The sequence below is a fragment of the Phocoena sinus genome, chromosome 3 (assembly GCF_008692025.1).
Source record: "Phocoena sinus isolate mPhoSin1 chromosome 3, mPhoSin1.pri, whole genome shotgun sequence".
NCBI classification, from domain to species: Eukaryota; Metazoa; Chordata; class Mammalia; order Artiodactyla; family Phocoenidae; genus Phocoena; species Phocoena sinus.
In genome coordinates this window covers 6,423,348-6,443,106 of record NC_045765.1, presented here as the reverse complement: position 1 = coordinate 6,443,106, position 19,759 = coordinate 6,423,348, and the positions used below count along the sequence as shown (strand labels likewise).

General features: G+C 40.7%; 1 protein-coding gene across 20 annotated transcripts in view; it reads right to left on the bottom strand.

Moving 5' to 3' along the window:
- HNRNPM (heterogeneous nuclear ribonucleoprotein M) overlaps positions 1 to 19,759 on the bottom strand; it is a 38,150-nt gene that overhangs the window by 13,160 nt on the left and 5,231 nt on the right. For 11 of the 20 annotated variants that reach the window (XM_032627656.1, XM_032627647.1, XM_032627650.1 and 8 more), the window contains exons 2-10: positions 16,088 to 16,257; positions 8,603 to 8,655; positions 7,698 to 7,705; positions 7,519 to 7,612; positions 6,211 to 6,402; positions 5,391 to 5,544; positions 4,474 to 4,523; positions 3,533 to 3,593; positions 860 to 961 (exon numbers count right to left, since the gene is read on the bottom strand). In XM_032627656.1, the coding sequence (XP_032483547.1) occupies positions 860 to 961; positions 3,533 to 3,593; positions 4,474 to 4,523; positions 5,391 to 5,544; positions 6,211 to 6,402; positions 7,519 to 7,612; positions 7,698 to 7,705; positions 8,603 to 8,655; positions 16,088 to 16,257 (884 nt within the window). Of the gene's footprint in view, positions 1 to 859; positions 962 to 3,532; positions 3,594 to 4,473; positions 4,524 to 5,390; positions 5,545 to 6,210; positions 6,403 to 7,518; positions 7,613 to 7,697; positions 16,258 to 19,759 lie in introns of those variants that run through there. The other 9 variants (XM_032627651.1, XM_032627660.1, XM_032627663.1 and 6 more) reach the window with 4 other exon arrangements.

Genomic DNA, 19,759 nt, shown 5'->3' with positions numbered 1-19,759 from the left:
CGCAGCCTTTCCTCTGAGGTATCAGTTAGGGGATGTGGTGTTCAGACTGGTATAGCCACCCAAGGTGATGGGCCAAGACGTTTTAGTCAGCCCCAGAGTTTAATCTGGGAGGGAGTCAAAGGATATGCAGAACTGACAGTAGTACGGTACAGGGCATCCATCTTGTAATTCAAAGAATTTCAAGAAAGACATAGGCCTGAGATTATAAAAATGAAATATTTTAAAATGATATACGAATGCTTCGTTGCATGAAAACGAAAATGCTAAAAAGTGAAGTTCAAAGTTTATTCTACACGCCAAAGCTTTTATTCATTAGCTATTTCTTTTCTTCTTCAACAAAGACAACACTGTGCATCATTCGTCCTTGTGGCCTATGACAGCTATGCGGTCATGCAATGAGGCCCTCCATACCTTTCTGCATCCACCAGTGCCCCTACCTCTAGAAGCCATGTCAACACCATGTGAGAACCCAAGGGGGTCTGGGTAATAGACTGTGGCAGTGCAGTGGTCCCAGGATCAGGAGACCTACAGTTTCTGTCACTAACTGATAGTGTGACCTTGAGCAAGACCACCCCTCTGGCTTGCCTCCTTTTACCAAAATGCTTAACTGAGTACCTCAGCTCAGAAGGTCTCGTGAGGATAAAATGCAAAGCATAATAGCTTTAGAAAAGAACACTCAACTTGGTAAAAATACGGTTTTTATCAAAATGCATCGAAGATAAATAAGGAGGGAATTAATTCTGTCCCAATTAAAGCCTCATTCCATTTGAACTACTCAATGTCCAATTATCCCAATTGTTAACTTTAATAACTTTAACTTGCCCAGAAATCCCCAGTCGAGGTACACCGTATTTCTCACCTGCGGGTCCTATGTTGCCCATTCCAATGCCTTTATTCAAATGATTGGCGTCAATAGGCTGCCCTCCTGGTCCTAACCCCATGCCAATACCACCAAGTCCATCTGAAAGGAGAAGAGAAAGTCAGAGTATTGATTCCACTTACTCAGGAAACCATGACTCTCATGGTTTCAAAGCCAAAAAGAGCCTTGGTTTACTGTGTAGCTGTCACGCTTATCCCACCGCTCACCTCCACCAGCAAATCCAGGGTCTAATCCATGAGTCAACAAGGGCGCATGTAGGAGCTCTCTCTTTTAACGCATAAGCTCTTATACAACTTTACGGATTAGAGTGTGAGTTATGTATAAAACAAGGGCACCACGTGCCACAACTACTGAAACCCATGCGCCGAAAGCCTGTGCTCTGCACCGCATGAGAAACCCACTCACCGCAACTAGAGAAAGCCCATGCACAGCAACAATGACCCAACATAGCCAAAAATAAATAAAGGAAAAATAAATTTTAAAAAATTAAATTAAATTTAAAAAATAAAACAAGGGCAACTAAAAATCAGTTCACGTGAAAACTACAGAGAAGAACCATGAACAGCCCACTCAACGAGAATTGTGAGCACCGATTTGTTTCCCTAAATCGTGAACTGAGAAATGTTTAAAATCAAAACAGGCAACTGGAGACATCAGGTGGCAAGCGGTACACATATGCCCAACCCACACCTCTCAACCTGCAGACCCAAAGGACTTTTCTCACGATAAACAATGTCATAAACCAGCCAATTAACACACTGGGCTTACACTATTCTGACTCCGCTGCAGGCGGTTTTAACAACAATGAAGCTAGTGTATTCAAAGAACATATCTTCTACCCAGAAAGCTTCCTAAGGCGTGCATTGTACCCAAACCACCTTCAACTCCCTGTTCCACAAACAGGGAGCAGCCAACAAGGCCTGACAGCCTAAGACACTTACAGTGCTCTGGGGCACCATGGGTCGGAGGCTTAAACCAAGACCAGGTGAGATTTTTGAAACAGGAACAAAGTTCACTAAAACAACCTGACACCGGTTCCCAAATATTTAATCTGATTAAAATCCCTGTTCTTAAATTGCATAGAAACAGCAGCAAGAGCTCACCAAGGTTACTTACTCCCCAAAGCACTGAAGACTTTGAAGTCAACCCTCTGAAATGTGCTGGGGAGACCAAAAGCCACAGATAATGGGCTCCCTGGAGCCCAGTGTGCCAGCCGAGGCTGCCAAGCAGCCCTCACCCCCCTCCCTCCAGGTCCAAAGTCAACAAGAGCCATCGCCCTGTTCCTGGGTAATTACTGCAAGTGATCACACTGACTATGACAAGGAAATGGGGTCCTTAACTTTCAACAGATAAGCCATCTCCTATTCTTGAAACCACAGATCTCCGCTCAAACTCTGCCTCTATGATGCTTCTACAATCCTGAAGTGCGAAGAAGAGTTAGTGTTCTAGTCTAGGCTCCCATTCCGTTCAATCTCCCACAGCTGAGCCACGGCTCCAGACAGGAGGGACTGGCCAGCCCTCCAAACAGCTCCACCCCAGCAGCCTCAGCGGGGGAAGTCCTCCCTAGCACAGCACAAGCAGATCTTGCCCTTACCCACCACCCAGTCTTCCTTCTACAGATTAGCCCTGCCCGCACCGCAGATTCCCCAACCCTCACGCTACAGCAGGCCCTCACCCCCACTCCCTGGGCTGTCTGTGCTCAGGCTCTGCTCCTCTCTGTGGGCCTGCCAGAGGGAGTGCCTAGGACTTCACTACTGTGTGCTGTTTCCTCCCACGCGGTGACCAACCAACCAACAAGCCTTCCCTGTCCCAGGATAGATTTTCACCTGCATGTTGCAAATAACACTATGTGAAACTTCTGATTGCTGTACTTCACACACCATAAAATTCGCCCATTTAAAGTGTGCAGTTCAGTGATTTTTAGTATATTCAGAGTTATACAACCATTACCACTATCCAATTCCAGAACATTTTCATCACCCCCAAAAGAAATCCCATCCCCATAAGCAGTCACTCTCCACTCACCCCTTTCCCCAGCCCCTGGCAACCACAATCCACCTGTTGTGGACTCGCCTATTCTAGACATTTCTCAGAGATGGAATCAAGGTTCATCCATTCTGTAGCATGTATCAGTACTTCACTCCTTTTTACGGCTGAGTACTATTCCACTGTGTGGATTTATCACATTTTATTTACCCATTCATCAGCTGGAATCGTGCTGCCATGAACATCTGTGCACAAATTTCTGTGTGGATGTTAAGTTTTTAGCTCTCTTGTAGTATACCTAGGAGTAGAATTGCTAGGCCACATGGTAATAACCAATCTCTTTTGAACCAAAGTGCAACCTGGCTTTAATTCCCTTTGCAGTTTGTTTCTTCCCAACTACAGCCTCTACATCCTGAGTAGCCTGCCTCACACCACAGTGTAATCCTAACAATCCTTCCTAAATTGTGAATCTCTCTACTCATTTTTTCACCCAGAAAAATCTACAGGGCAAACAAACAAACGACCTTTTTGAATGTTTTACTCAAGAATGGTCAAGATAACTGAGACAGCACAAGAATGACATGGCACAAGTTCAAAGGTAATTGCAGTTTTCTGGTTAGAATAAATCAAACTCAAAATTTTAGCCATGATAATTGAGACACTTACGGGGAAGTTGTTGTGGACGCTCAGGAGGGAAAAAATCTCCCTTTGGTAAGGCCCTCTCATCCTGAAAGAGAAAATGAATAAATCTCAGTATTCCCTGCAGTACTGTTAGCAACAGCAAAAGATGGAAACCAATTCTATCAACAGAGGACGGGTTAGATGCATTACGATACACCCATGCCATAGAATAACATGCAAGTATAAAAAGAATATGTGAGAGTTAGTTGCTACCTTTTGTGTACAGGGGGAAAGATGTAAAAAATATACATTCATATCACTGTGGGGGATGGATGGAACCTGGGCATAAAGTAAGAGCAAGACTCCCACACTGAATTTTTCATGCTTTTTGACTTTTGAATCATGTGAAGCAATTATCTATTCAAAAAACTAAACTGAACGTTTACAGGAACTAAAAAATTCCTTTAGAGCTCCTTTTATGTCCTTCCTGATTTGGAACCCTAACTAACTAGACTGCCCTCAGCACGTTCCGGTCATGCTTGTATTAATACTGTTATCTTTGGCATCTTGGGCACAGCCACAGCTGGGCTAATGTTTATACTGAAACCCTTCAACAGAACTTTAAAGGCTTTCTGAATCAGACTTAATTATGTTCACAGTAGATATGATGCTAATTAAACGTACTGCAATACTCTGAAAACTGGCAACCTATATATATAAAACCATTCTGTGAAACTGATCACTTGCTCAAGCAGGATACGCAAGTGACCTCCTGACCATGCCAGTAACTGTGCAAAGGCAAAACTATCTGAAGAGGTGCATGAGCAAAAAGTTATTTGTCATAAATTTGCTCAATGTGCTGTACCCTTTAACTTGGACTGATCCATAAAGAAAGTACAGTGGCTATGTGTATGTATACTCTTAATAAACCCATGTTTTTGCTAAACTTATCTGAGTATATTAAAGGAAAGATCCTATTAACTTACCATTTTCACGTGCATTGGTCTGTCAAATAGCAGTTGGCCATTAAACATAGCTGATATTACAATTAAGGCTATTTCCTGCAATTCTAGAAACATGCACAGCAGAACAGAAATACCTAAGAGAAAAATACTCCAACTGCTGCTACCAGTCCCTCTAAGTGGTGAATTTATGAGCAATTTTGATTCCTGTTTATACTTTCAAGTATTTATTCCTACAGTAAGCATTAAAGGGACAATAAATAACACTCAAGGGGAAAAAAAGGAAACCTCAGCTTACTCCTTAGGTGTGGCGCGCCATTCATAAAACCTTACACTTCTCACCAAACCATCCTCCTCGTAAATTAAGCACTGACATCAGTTTTCTGTATGTGTCCAATAAGCCAGGTGTTCTACCATTTTTTGGAGTACCATGTTTTCCGGGTAATACACTCAGTGACAATCTTGCCTGAGTTTAGTGACAGCGTTCATGTGTGGTATTCTCCCTGTGACTACAAAGATGTAACTCTGGGGTGAGTAGGGTGAGCAGCCTAGGGTCAGAGAGAAGTGCTTCTTCCAGAATGTCAATCCACTGAAGAGATAGGGCCCAATAAGGGCTTACATATGAAATAACACTGAATTTCTCTCCAGTGGCACATTCTTTGGACTTTTCCCTTCAAACCAGTCTCCTCTAAAAAGAGACAATGGAAAAGACCACTCATGGATATGTGCCTGTTTTCTAACCATCTCTTCTATCTACATAAGTACAATACTATGTAGATACTTTGTATTCCCTTAGTAATATCCATAGTAATGTATTCTCTCTAGTCACATAGGAAATACTCATACACAAAATTACCACTTCCCCACACAAACCTGTCTTACTAATACAACATTTAGGCTAAACTAAATTCACCAGGAGTTGAATTCCGATCAAAGGATACATATAGCTTGCACAGCTTCAATGGACTGTTCAAAAGTAACAGTGCCTATTCCACGACTTTTTCCATCTTTATCCTCAAGAATGTCTGCTCGGACCACCACACCAGCCATACTAAAAACTTCCTTCAGTTTCTTCCAGCCAACTTTATAATCCAGCTAATCAAGAGAAAGGAGAGGAAAATCTCATTGTAAACATTTTTACTACATGAATGTGACATGCTCTGGTTGGAAAACAAGCATTAGAAAATGTCACAAAAATAATGTCACAAAAATATGTCAGTATAAGTTTTCAAATAGGATTACAAAGGTTTGCCTTCTACTACTTACTGTCTCTTTTCTCTGAAATAACAATTTAAGTCACCTCATACCTTTCAAGTTAATGCTTATTTTGTGAACACTAAAAAATGCTGTTCCCCAGATAAGGTTTACCATCCTCCTCCCCAATCCACTTTCTTTTAAAAATACTTCCTTGTGCAAATGGCAAAGTATTACCATTCACCCAGACATTAACAGGAAGAGGGAAATGTCAATACACAATCTCTGCTCATACGCTTTACCCTGCACCTACTTTTATACACACCAGCAAAACTCCATAAACATGGCCCCAAGAGGACCATGGTCAAGCCTGTGTGACTTATGACTGCAGTGGTCATTAGGGGACAAAGCCAAGCCCAAGGATGATTTTTTAAACAAATCAAGAAGATAACATAACCCTCTTTTAAGTTTTTCTTCTCAAATGTCAGAACTACTTTTATAACACATTGACAAGATTGTCTAAAGTAGAAAATCAAACTTTATGAAACAATGTTTCCATTTACTTACATTTGCTACAAATACTGTGCTTCCAAGTCTTCCAGCCTGTAATGCATGGATAATCTCATTTGGGATGTTAGGATTATTTAGGATACTGGGTGGGATATTAATCATTCCTGGGCCACCTGGTCCCATACCCATCCCACCAGTCGTAGCCATCACCTTTTGCATCGCTCTCCTGGCATGTTCACCATCAGGATCCTAAAACAAGCACAAAAGGGTTACATTTAACTGACCCAGTGACAATCAAAACCATGCTCCCACAGTAAGTGATACCCCCAAAACTTCAGAGATTGAGAGGTTGTTTGGAAACCATTTCTCAAAATCTGTAACAAAAAATTCAAATGAAGTTAAAACTAAACCACCAGGCCAGGAACAATTCTAGCCAAAAGAATGAGGAAGAAAGGAAGGGTGCAGAATTTAGCTCTCAATTAACTAAGTAAAAAAACAAAAAAAGTGAGGGCAGGGGGATGACATGATTAAAACTTCCAGGTTGAAATAAGATCTTCAAGGGCTTGGTACAGTTGAATCTCACTAACTCAAGGGGGTTTTATACTTTCTGCAAACCCAACTGGTGATTTTCCCAAAAGTTTGAAAACACAGCTCTAGACCACCAAGGTACTCCATCCTTCAAGTATTCAGGCATTTGACTCATGTGTAAAGTCTGGAAAGGTTTATGCATCTCTGGTGTTGACAATATTCTTAAACTCTTTGCCCTTCTGCGTGCTACCTTGACACAAGAGAACTTAAGCGCTACCATGCTTTCCTCTCTGAGTTCGCATATACTGATCTTCCTCCAAGAATAAGAGGTAAAAATAAGTCAAGGAAGGATTGAATTAACAAAAAGTCTCCCACTTCCCTCCAGGGAGAGAAGATACCTGATTTGGATTAGCTATGAAAAAGGATTTAAACTCATTTTAAAAAAGAAAAAAGATGGGCCAAGAACAGGGTTCAGACTGAGTAAAACTGTAGATGTAGAATACCTTAAAACAAACAAACAAAAAAACACACACACACACAGTAAAAAAAAAAAACCATGGACTCAGTTTGACTGCCCCTGAGAAAACCAAGGCAGGCTGGCCTAATACAAATCAGAGATGTTAGGAAGGCAGTCAGCAGTGGCTCAAGATGTGCTCAGCCACTATCCCAAAGTGCTTACAGGAATGACTGCTGAAGCCTGTGGCTGACCCTCCTCGTTAACGACAACTGGTTGTTCTGCTCCGTAAAATGTCATCAAGGACTATTCTGTCTTTTCCTAACTCGAAACAGGGACACTCGACAACTACAAATGGTATCCACGGTGTTTCATGAGCTTACTTCTTTGACTTTCAGTGGTCTTCCACTCAGACTATGCTTGTTTAGAACTTCAGCAGCTTTTTTCATGCTCTCTTCCATCTTGAATTCAACAACGCTATGAAGAGTCAAAAGGAAATAAGTGAAACCAGTCCTACAACTTAGAAGGTTCAAGTGCCAATAAGTAACTAGACAATACTTACGCACATCCCTTTGGAAGAAGCCACAGACAGTCAGAAGAGCAAAGGGAAAAAAAAGAAAAGAAAAAAATAGTAAATTTCAATGACAGTTATAAATTTAAAATATGATTTATGTAACAGTTTTTTAATTAACCCTTCTAAGGGGAAGCTGACAGAAGTGTCTTGCCTAGCCTTCCTTGTTAAGAGCTCAGCTCCTTGGTATCTCCTCTTCCTTCACATTACCATTGCACTATAGCTGCTGAAGTTATAATGAGCAGACCTAAATTCAGGTTCTCCGAGAAATCACACAAACTTTAGATCTGCTTCTCTCTGTACTCAATCAATTCCTTATCATACTCCTCCTAAATCCATCCCTTCCATAAATTAAGCTCATCCTTTTGATTATTCTAAGCCATTCTATTGCACGACAGAAAATAGTTAATTTTCTCTTTAAACTAGGCCAATTTTAAACGTTCAAGTTTTAGTATTTGTTTTACAATTTACTGGCACAAAGGCAACTTTTCAGAATCTTTGGTTCACACAACTTTCAAATACAGCAAACAACCAAAAGTAACATTTTCTAGACAAGAACACACGTTTTACATTAATATACCACCGCTAAAATTCCATGCATAATTCACACACAGCCAATTCCTCTGTTAACAAAGAGACAATGCTGCTATTGGTCCCCAGTTATCCAAATTGGGCATCCAAACAGAATACCAAAAAGCTCTTTGCCCAGCCATTTGGAAAAGCGGGACTCCCGTTTGCAAATCCCCTCCCGCCCCACTCGAATGTTTGGCAAAATCAAACATAGCTACTATAACATGAGCACTCACTGCCTTCCTGATTTCATTCGATTCCACGCCACCATACAGTTACATTTTTCATGTAGTAAATCCACAGAAGAAATTCTCTCAGACACTTACCCTTGACTTTCCTTCAGCGTCCATTAAGAGCTCCACGTATGTTACCTCACCAACTACAAATCAGTTTCCAGACGACACATAAACCAAGGGAGAAAAGCCAAGAAAACAATGGGAATTTAGAACAATCATCAGCAACCTTGTATGGAGCCTCTGCCTTATAAGAAAGCCCAGAAACACTCCATATTCTCTAAACCACCACACTAGGCATTACAGGTGTGCAGTAAAAGTAGGTGAAACTTGTTAACAATGTCCTTGATTTTCCTCCCACCTCAAACAAGCTATTTCCACAGATTTCCATATCAATTTCCCTGTCTGAAATACTCATTCATGACTAGAGGCAATCCAAATCTACAGGAAAGAAGTCTGCGTGATTCACTTTTTTGGGGAAAGAGGAAAACAATTTTACAAATACACTCTTAATATTGCAAGAAGGTGAACAGCACACAAATTGCAATGCCACTGAACTGAGCTCAAATGCTAACTACAAAGATGCGTATATGTATAATATATATCCTCAAAGGCGCACACACGGCATGGCCGGTTACGTGGGTGTGCAACCTGTCCAATCGCATGGGACTTTGCACTGAGGGCCATGCACTTGGGTTTAATGCTCTGTTGCTGTCTTGAAATTCTCAGTAATTTTTAAATAAGGGGCCCTGTGTTTTCATTCTGCACTGGGCCCCACAGATTCTGTGGCTGGTCCTGCACACAGCACTAGGCTCCACAACCGTCACAAGTAGGATGTGTGAATACTCTATCACAAAACCAGAGCAGCATCTGGATTCTCTTCAGTGAATTAAAATTAAGCCAGGCTGTATTCTTGCTGCTCTCTCAACCTTCTCATTTAAGGACACAGATAAATGCAAACTTAGAGCTCAGTTTGCATCTAAACAGCTACACAGACTCACTTAGGATGCTAATCTATACAAAAGGGGAAAAACAAAGCATTTCAAAAGATTCTGCAGATTTTCCTCAAGGTTTGGATTGCCAATTCATGACCACCACAACCAGATGTTAGAACCCACCTAGACAACCACCAAAATGGCTGCTGAACTTGAAGATGGCACACAGACACCAAAAAACCCCCAGAAATTTAAGTGTTAACTTTGTGGAAACAATATCTAAGCAGGCTCTCCAAAGTCAAGAAAGGGCTTTTGTTCTAAGAAATACTTTTTCTTTTTTAACGATTATTTTTATGATGGTAAAGCCTTCTCTCATTCAGTTTTCAACTTGGTTTAGCAGCCAAGGGTAAAAATAACCCTCTTAATGGGCCCAAGTCCTTCCTAGTCTAATTCCTTTGTTCAAAGGATATTAAAATTATTATGAAGATTTTAAAATTAATACACCAAGGAAAGACTGAAATGTAAAATAAAAGTATTTTTAAAAATTTGAAGGGCATATTTATTAGTAGTATATTTGCATGGCAGTTGACAGCAAGAAGGCCAAGTGTTCAAAGTTTAACTGTACAGCCTCACCTCCCTTGTCCTTTCCTGAAATATTACAAACCAAACCAGCACTTTGCACAAAACAGGAAGGAGAATCAGTGCAAAGAAACGAATTAGGAGGGACTGGTATAGTTTAACTTTTGGACTATGTACAACTGAAAAATGATCACAACCAAGGGACAGTCATACAAATTGGCTTTCTGTTATCCTTACAAAAATAAAGCAATTCCCAAAATGTTGTGGTCATTCCTGAGGCCATGTTAAAAGCCATTTGTTTCAACAGCAGCAGCCATTTGAGGACCAACAGCCCCTGTCTCCACGTTGATGAAAATGCCAAGCAGTGTCAAGACAGTAAAGAGACCCAACCCCAAGTTTACTTCCTAGAGCTATGACTACCGCCTAATAACCTTAAAAATAACTAAAACAATCACAGTATCTAACTGACAGCTGTAACTATGTTGTCAGAATTCAAATATTGTTGCATTTTCAAAGTTTCTAGTTTGTGCCCGTAAAGACACTGATTTATATCAAAAAGCTGTCATTGCAACCCAGAAACCAAGCAAGTCCAAACCAAACTTTTTTCCATGGTCATAACCATTTTTATAAAAAGCCAGGTTTAGAAATTAGGACTTTTTCTACTTAACATTCTAGAGACAGCACAAATCCAACTTCAATCCTCTGCACCAATACTCTTCTTAAAATGTTCCCTCTTTTTCCCCAAATGGTATAGTTTATTAAAAACAAAAAATTACATTTAAAAAAGCCTCCAACCTATCAGTTTAGCCATAGGTTAGGCAAGCCTTGCGGCTCTACCACGAGCAGTGTTGTTCCCGAGTATCATCAGTAATGAGCATGCTCCTCATGAATTCGTAGTTTTCTGATCTCTACCCTGAGAGACCACATCAAGTCAGAGATGTAAGCAAATCACTGTTACAGGATCTGCAACAGTTGCCAAGTCATACTTCCGTACAGGAAGAGAATAATAAAACCTTTAAAACACCACCTCTCTTTTAGTTCTACATTATTAAAGCAAAGACCTGTTTAGTATAGTCAGTACAACTATCAACAAAACTTTGAAGGCAAAATTTACCAACTATTCATAGTCTGGTCACATTCAATGAAATGAAGTTTAAAAGAGCAAATCAACCAGAGCAGATCAGTTAGGACTGAGGCAGAGTTAACAAATTGGCAGTAGCAAGTCTCATAGACATGGAATTCACAGGTATTAATGAAAAATACTGCTGCTCCTCTCATTCCTGAACATGGATGGAATCCCAAGAGCAGGCTACTAAGACAAATTCTATTGCAGCTTTAAACATCAAAATATCTAAATGAAAAAACTAAGACTGAAAAATCTAATGCCAAATGTCATCACCTACCTTTATTTTATTTTTTTTTTAAGGTAAGATATTTTAATATTTATTTATTTATTTATCTGACTGTTCCGGGTCTTAGCTGCGGCATGTAGGATCTAGATCTAGTTCCCTGACCAGGGATCGAACCCGGGCCCCCTGAATTGGGAGCACAGAGTCTTAACCACTGGACCACCAAGAAGTCCCTACCTTTACTTTAAAATGCTCAAAGAAAATTAACCGACATTTAGGTGGATTATTAAAAATACTACCCCAAGAATAAAACATATCATGAGGGTAAGATAATGAGCAACCCCAAAAGAATTCACATAGTCCCTTGGAGCTACTTTAACACTCCTGCACATACTTATATCACAAAGAGTATTTGTTTCTGTATTCTCATTTCATTTACTGCTCAAGGCTGAAACAAACACGCGCATGCACACACACGTGCGCGCACGCGCACACACATACACACACACACACACACACACACACACACTAGTACAGGGGCTAGAGCTTCACTGAAAAGAATTCAAAGGGGGGGTGGGGGAGTAGCTCCAAAGCAGGGCATGCTCTAATGGAGGGGTGCATGGAATAAATGCATATTTTAACTTGGAAAGCCTGTTTCTTTAATATACAGACAACTTGAAACACGGCAAAATAATTATACTATACAACGATTACTCAATTTATGGAAAAATTAGAAAATGATTAAGCACCTTCTTGCTCCTAATTCCATGGACGAGAACAGAATTCTGCCTCTCTAACTCGACCAAAAACCAACAAATAAGCCAGGCAGGCTGCACTATTAAGGTTCAACCCAAGTACCCACAGATGTGAATGCTTTAGCATCAACAGGCCTTTCCAAAACGCAGGCTGAATTTCCAACAAAGGAAAATATGAAGGAGCCAAACAGACTGGGTAGGGATTTTTACTTAAATTGAAAATAAAGTTCTGCTCCACAGACCCACAATGTAGATGATCTTCGAGAGCCAACAGAGACTTACTATTGGACTATACTTGCCCTCTGGGCCTCAGTTTTCTGTCAGCTGGAATTTGAAACTGACTTAAAGTGATGTACTCAATAAAAACAGAAGGATTAAGTTCTTAAGAAATCTTTGCTTACACAAGTTAAACTGACTGCTGCTAAACTTGAGACTGATTGAGAGTAAGCTGTATCACTGACCCTCCTTTCTTTCCTCCTCAAACTGTTCTTCTCCATGTTTACTCACTGCTCGTGCAGCTCAGTCCTGCCTAGGTTGCAGCTGCCCCACCTCAATGCTGCTGGCTCCCTGGTTACGCCAGGAGAACAACAGCCCGACGACGAGCTTTCTTCATCCACACAGGACTTCTCAGTAATGCAGCACAACACTATTTAAGTTTAGAATTCCCAAGATCAATCACCTTTTGTTCACAGAAGTCTTAATATTGCACCCAGACCTTATGGTCAAACACTTTTGAGATGTGTATCCCAATATCGATCCAGTGATCAAAATAAGGTAGCTGTTGAGACTGTTTACTTTCAAACCTGGTTTGGCAATCTCCAATTCAAATTTCCTATTACACTGGCTCTCAATTTTTGTTTCAAATCCACTCTTCAGTGTTCACAGCAGTCATTCGTTCCATGTAGTATCTCCGTTAAAAATAAGCATGATCAAAAGGACGGACAATAGAAACCTTTCCTTTGCTCCATCAGACACTTAGAGCAGGAAGGGGAAAGCTCAGGGAAAGCTCAAGCTCAATTCTGCAGGCTGTTTAATCCTTGTCCCCTGAATGATATGATGGGGGAGGGGGCGGGGGAAGCACCCTGGCACAGAACTGAACAAAGCTCTCAGTACCTTTTCTCTTTAAAGTCAGCAATGCTGATTTCATGATAGTGCCACCAAACAAGCTTTGTGATCCCATCCAGGGGAAAAGGCATAAGTGGCCTGTTCACATAATACATGCGTTATTAATAGGATCTCCTAGAAGGCTGTTAAATGCTAACAAACATGGAGAATATAATATATACTTGGTGTCCAAGGAGGGGGAAAAGATCGGGAACTAGGGAGGGGTACATGAGGCACTCTCAGGCATGATTATCCTTAGGAAAAAATCTCGTCTTGCCATCTCAAAGCTACTACTTGAGTTCTGACAGGCAGCAATTACAGGCAGTGCTGCAATGACAGAGCATTTTTCAGATCTTTAAGCCGAGGACAACTAATTCTAGCTCTTCCACTAGTTTCCTGAAACAACAGGACTATGATTTCATCAGGAATAGATTCTTGAAATGCAGACTGATAAAGAGTGGTTGGATTATAACAGCCCAAATCTCTGTGGTTTGCCCACTTCAGAGACTATCTTGAGACTAATACTTTTAGAGTGTGAGTGCCTCTATCTGCAACTTTGTTTTCCTATGCAACAACAGTCTTCAAAAACCTTAAAACATGTGCAACGCATTTCAAGTAAATATTTCAGATTTCAAATAATAATTGAAACATATTTTTGGTATACCAAGACATGAATTAAAATATTTTTTAAAACCACATAATGAAAATAAGGACATTTTTAAGAAACCATACGTATGTAAACAGTAAATTTCTTTAGACTTCACATACTGAGTATAAGATTTACCATAAAAAGATTACCTTTCTCTTGTGCATCCCTTTAACCACAATCCAATACTTCTAATAATTTAATTAAACAGGAAAGTAATTAATTTAACCTGTACAGGGGAGCTCTAAACAAGAACATTTTAAGGTTTGTTAAGAATAACTGATTTACTGCACACCTGTAATTCTAAATTACACCACCAAAAATACACTGAAAGGGCTGAGCCAGGGCATTAATAGCAGTATGCCAAGGGAATATGAGAACCAGTTTGGAAGTATCCGAATAAACCACCAGGCTGGCTCCACACTTAATACAGTGCAAAATAGGAAATTGAGGTGAACTGCTTCTACATCCAGAAACGTCATGGCTGCTGCTGCTACCAGCTTTAAGGCTTCCAAAACTGAATTACTGAATGGTAAAGCAGTAAAAATGTCACCTACTTTATCCATCATGTCCCAAAACTGGTTCACACACTCCTAAAAATAGAAAAATAATTTGGCCTGCAATCTCTTACAAAATTCTAACAATTGCATTTTCAAAGCCACATTCCTGGTTCTTGGAACTACTATACCTTATTATCAATGGAAGTATCAATTCAGCGGTTCAACCAAATCACGAGAACACAAATTTGGGGGTTATTCCAAAAACTAATTCGAATGAGACCCAACTGTACTGTACAGAAATTCTAAGCTTTATTGAAGCAGCAGTCCCAAAAACCAAGAACACTGCATCTGGGATGCCACATGACACGCCCTTCAGACAAAAAGAAGAAACTTCACTCTTGCCCTAGGAGCATTGGCAGGAATGATTTGGCTGATCAAGGCAGGAAAACAAATCTCACACCAAAACGTTTTTCCATCCATGTTACCTGGAGAAATACTACATGGGAGCAGCCTACATGACTGTACAGAGGTTCATGGTGCCTAGTGCTTCTGGCATGTCATGGTTGAATTAAGTGATGGGACAATGATGGCAGTGGGCCATTCATAATTTCAAAACCCAATGCTGGGAGCACCAGTACACATACCAAAATGGCCTATCCAAGTGGCATCTGTCACTGAAATGTTAATCATTTGACAAATCAAGCTCAAATCTCTTTTCATTATGAATGCTCCAGAAAAACCAGTACCTTTCAGTCCTTCAAAAAGACTCCATTTAAGAATAATTTGATTCTAGGTTTCCCTTGGGGTAGGGGTGAGGGGAGACCTCAACGCATTACACAAATGGTTCTCTATCAATAATTTTGTTTAAACCTGGGCTGAGCAATCTCTTTAGCCCTGTGTGCCACCAGCAGGGCCCAGAATCAGGAAAAGACGACAAAAGAAGCAGAACAAGAGTATGAAAAGAAAGACACACGTGGTGTGCACGGGGGTGGGGGTGGGAATGGGGGTTGGGGGGTGGGTAAAGCAGAGGACCATGGGGGCAACCAACCCCCTAGGACCTCCTGGTGGCAGCAGAGCTTCATTCAGTTGCTTCCTCTGCCCTAGGCCAGACTTTAACACCAGGGCTGTGACCGATGTGTGCCTAAAGGCACCAAATTACACAGCAGATGCTTTATTTTGAGCTATCCAATTGCCAATCTACTCTGTGTTTTCCTCCCCAGGGTGGGGAAGCCTAACAGTTTAAATACAAGCTACGGTTTTATAATTTAGGATCTGAGCAGCACAAGTTCCAGCTACCAACTTTTGATCCCAGGAAGACAGCCACAAAATTTAAACAAACTACCTTCCCGCCAGAACTTTAAAACAAAAAGGAAAAAGAAAAAATTTCTCCCACCTCATATGAAGAATTCAAAAAATTTCCTTAACACAAAGAGGCTCCCCTCAAGCTTAATCAAAGCCCTATTAACCATATTAAGCCAGTAAAATCATTCGTAGGCCAAGGGATCAAACAAACAACCTGTTTGACACACAAGTGCATGACCACAAAAAGTAAAAATAAAAAAGTAGGATGGGGGGGCTTCACTCTCAAGCCTGGAGAGAACACATGCTCTACCCAGAACAGCTTCACTGACAAAAAAATAACCAAGGAATTATCCACAGAGAAGATGACACACCAACCTTCTGACCCTACTCAACCACCAGTACCATTACCTTTTTCTTTAACCAGGTCTTTAAGTGACTGCCATTTCACATCAAAAGGTATGTTTGTAATGAAGGCTCTGTATCTTTTAGTTGGATTGGCATACGGCTCAAAGCGATTGCCTCCTCTTTTTATGTTTTTCTCCTTCCTCTTCTCATTCTGAGCTGGTCGTTCTCCTTCACTGAATTCAAAAGAGAGGGGGAAAAAAAGTCCATATGTTAGCACAATACTAAAGACAATATTTGATTTTCCAGGTTTACAATCCCAAAGTTACATGTAACACAAGACTAATATTGATTCTGATTTGAGACAAACTAAAGTGGTCCATACAGCAGAATAGTGCAGTAGTACGCTCCTTAAAACCCACCTATCAAAAAAAAATCATTCCGAAGACAAGTGTGCTTTCCTAGGCCTTCACACACTCCTGTGGGGCTCTAACAGAGGTGGGGGAGACAGGCCAACTCCCCGCCCAAGGTGCTTTAACGCCAAGACAGAAACAGGAAAAGAGAAGGAAGATTTATAAGATTTCATGGAACAGAAATGAGGTGGTACACATAGGTCCAACCAATCTTAGCTTTACAAATAAAAGTGTCTTTCATTGTGGGCGGAAAAAAATTGGACTCAGGTACTTGTACACCATTAGCAGCATTATTCACAATAGCAAAAGGTGAAAACAACCCAAGTGTCCACCAACAGATGAATGAAATAAACTAAATGTGGTAGATCCATACAATGGAATATTACTTATTCAGCCATAAAAAAAGAATGAAGTGCTGATACATGCTTCAACACAGATGAACTTTGAAAACATTATGCTAAGTGAAATAAGCCAGACATAGAGACAAAAGGAATAGAGGTTACCAAGGACTGGGGAGAGGTAGGAATGGCGAGTTACTGTTTAATGGCTACAGAGTTTCTGTTTGGGATGATAAAAGAAAAAAGTTCTGGAAATGGCGAGTGGCTATTGGCATAGCGTACAACACTGTACCTAATGCCACTAAACTGTACACGTAAGCATTTTAGAATGGCAAAATTTACATATATTTTACCACAATTTTTAAAAACAAAATTTTTAAGGGAAAGAAACCATTCTCTACTCAACCCTATTACTTTGAGGCTAGGGAAACTGAAGTCTGAGCAACGCTGGTAGGTAAAAGACAGCACACAAACAATTCCACCTTTGGCAAAGAAGGGTGGATTTGTTTTTCTGACATGGCCTTTCCTGTAATACTCTTTACCTTTGTGTGTTAGGTGCTTCCATGGAGTAACATTTCTAAGCTCTGCAGGTACGAATCTGGCTTAAGAGTGGGCAGGAAAAGTTTCACAAGAAATGCAGGCTCCCAAAGCACAGAACCAGACAGGCTGGAAACCCAGTCCATAGCCCAGGAACCGGACAGGGTGTGCACAGCGGGGCAAGGCCCTGTGCTGGCTGCGTGTGGCTGTTCCGAGCCCCCTTTGACCATAGGCAGACACCTGTGAGAGCTGACCAGGAACAACTGGGGAGGCAGCAGCCACAGAAGTCCTCTCAGGGCACTAAGTCCAGCACTTTCTGCTTCCCAAGCCCTATGCTTTCCACCAGTGAGAATCAAGGGACTCCCAAACTACAGATTCTAGCAGAGACGTTGTGATCCACAACAAAAACGGAAAGAAAACAAAAAGTCAAGATTACAGTATTGATGATTTATAAGACCACCTTCTTTAACGTAAAGGGTTGATCTTTATTCTAGGATATGTCTTCCCTGTGTGGGGGAGGGGTACTGTTCAAACATCATTGGTAGCTGGAGGATTTTCAGTGTACTTGGAAAAATTTAAGTCAGCAACCTTTTGTAGTCCCCAAAGTATTTTTTTCTACTGGTCCCTCATATCCAAACACAGCCGTGCCAAGTGGTAACCCAGTGAAGTTATCACCCTAGGTAAAACTAAGGAAAGCAACTTCCTCTATGATCTGAACTATACCAACATGCAATAAACAGACCTCCTTCACTTGGGCTGGCAGATGGGGGAGGGGGAGTAGGGCCACACCAATCCCCAGATTCCTAGAATTCTTCACTCTGTCTACCCAGGCTCACAACAGACCCTCCTCAGGCTGACTGCACACAGCAAGCACAGTCCACCCATCCACTCCATATGAAAGCCCTGCACCCGTCTGCCAGACAGAGCATGCATCTCACCCTCCCTACGTAAGGAGTAAGTGTGTTACAACAATTCATAAAATGTAGATCAACCTACATTTCATAGAGGGTCTGTGGGTAGAATATATTTTAGAACTGGTTTCTTTTGAAACCCAAATATTCTACAATCTACCTTAAAAAACATTATTCTGACACAGGGTTTATGACACAGTAATGCTTCCAGCCTGGGTTTTCAAAGACTGCCCAGCTCACCTTATTAGTTACAAAATGTATAAATAACGAATTACAAGACATAGTAGGTAACAAAGTGTCTAGGCCATATTCTGCCATGCATCATTACTGCTAAGAATAAACTACCCAATCTAACCCCAGAAGCTGGGGATTTGGTTTGGAGTTAATCCACATCACACGGCTCATCATCAAGAAAGCAGCTCAAATGGGTTATGGCCAAGGTGTGAGCAAAGCACTACTGCACCCAAGTCTTTCTCTGATTAATCATTTCCTCTCTCTGAGAAGTTTCCTCCTATCTCATCACTTCCAGTTTCTTAAAAAATTGACCTTTTTGTAACTCTAATAATCACCATCAACTCTATTCTTGACAGAATTGTAGAAAACCACCCTCAAAGAAACCTCACGTGACACGTGTTCAAGTATAGATGATGTGACATTTAAGAAAAGCCCATTTATTAAATGTTTAATTCAGTTTTCTCACTTACCTTCGGGATAAAATTAGGGGAATATGCTTCTAGCCCTAAAATACATATAACACTTAACTGTGAAAATCTTTTAGAAGCACATTTTTATAGGTAGATTATAATTTAGCTACACTGATGAAATAAACTGCTTTATCCTAAATACCCCAAATTTAGATTATAGAATCTTAAATGTTAAAACACACCTACCATACATTATCCACAACTAGATACTTACCCAGAAGAAAATATATCCATACAAAAATTTAGACCCGAATGCTCATAGCAACATTATTTGTAATATCCCAAAACTGGAAATCTAAATGTCTACTAACAGGTAAATGAATAAACAAACTATAGTATATCCATACACTGAAATACTACTCAGCAAAAAGTAATGAACTACACACAACGTGGATGAATCTCAAAATACTTACACTCGAAATCAGACAAAAGAGGAGTACACATGGTAATATTTCATCATATACAACTATATTTGAGAAAATCTAATCTGGCAAACTAACCTATAGTGGGTTTTCTCAACCTCAACACTACTGATATTTGGGGGCCAGATAATCCTTTTGTTGTGGGAGGCTGCCCTGTGCACTGTAGGATGTTCAGCAGCATCCCTGACCTCTACCCAAGAGAGGCCAGTAGCAGCCCCATTCCTCAGACTTGAAAATGAAGACCAAAAATATCTCCAAGACACTTCCAAACGTCCCCTGAAGGGAAAGAACAAATCACCCCACTGAGAACCACTGATGCATACTGATGGCCTGGGGGTGGGGAAAAAAAGACTCAGAGGATTACAAAGGGGGAGCAAAGGGGGTTATGGTTGTATTTATTATCTTGATTCAGT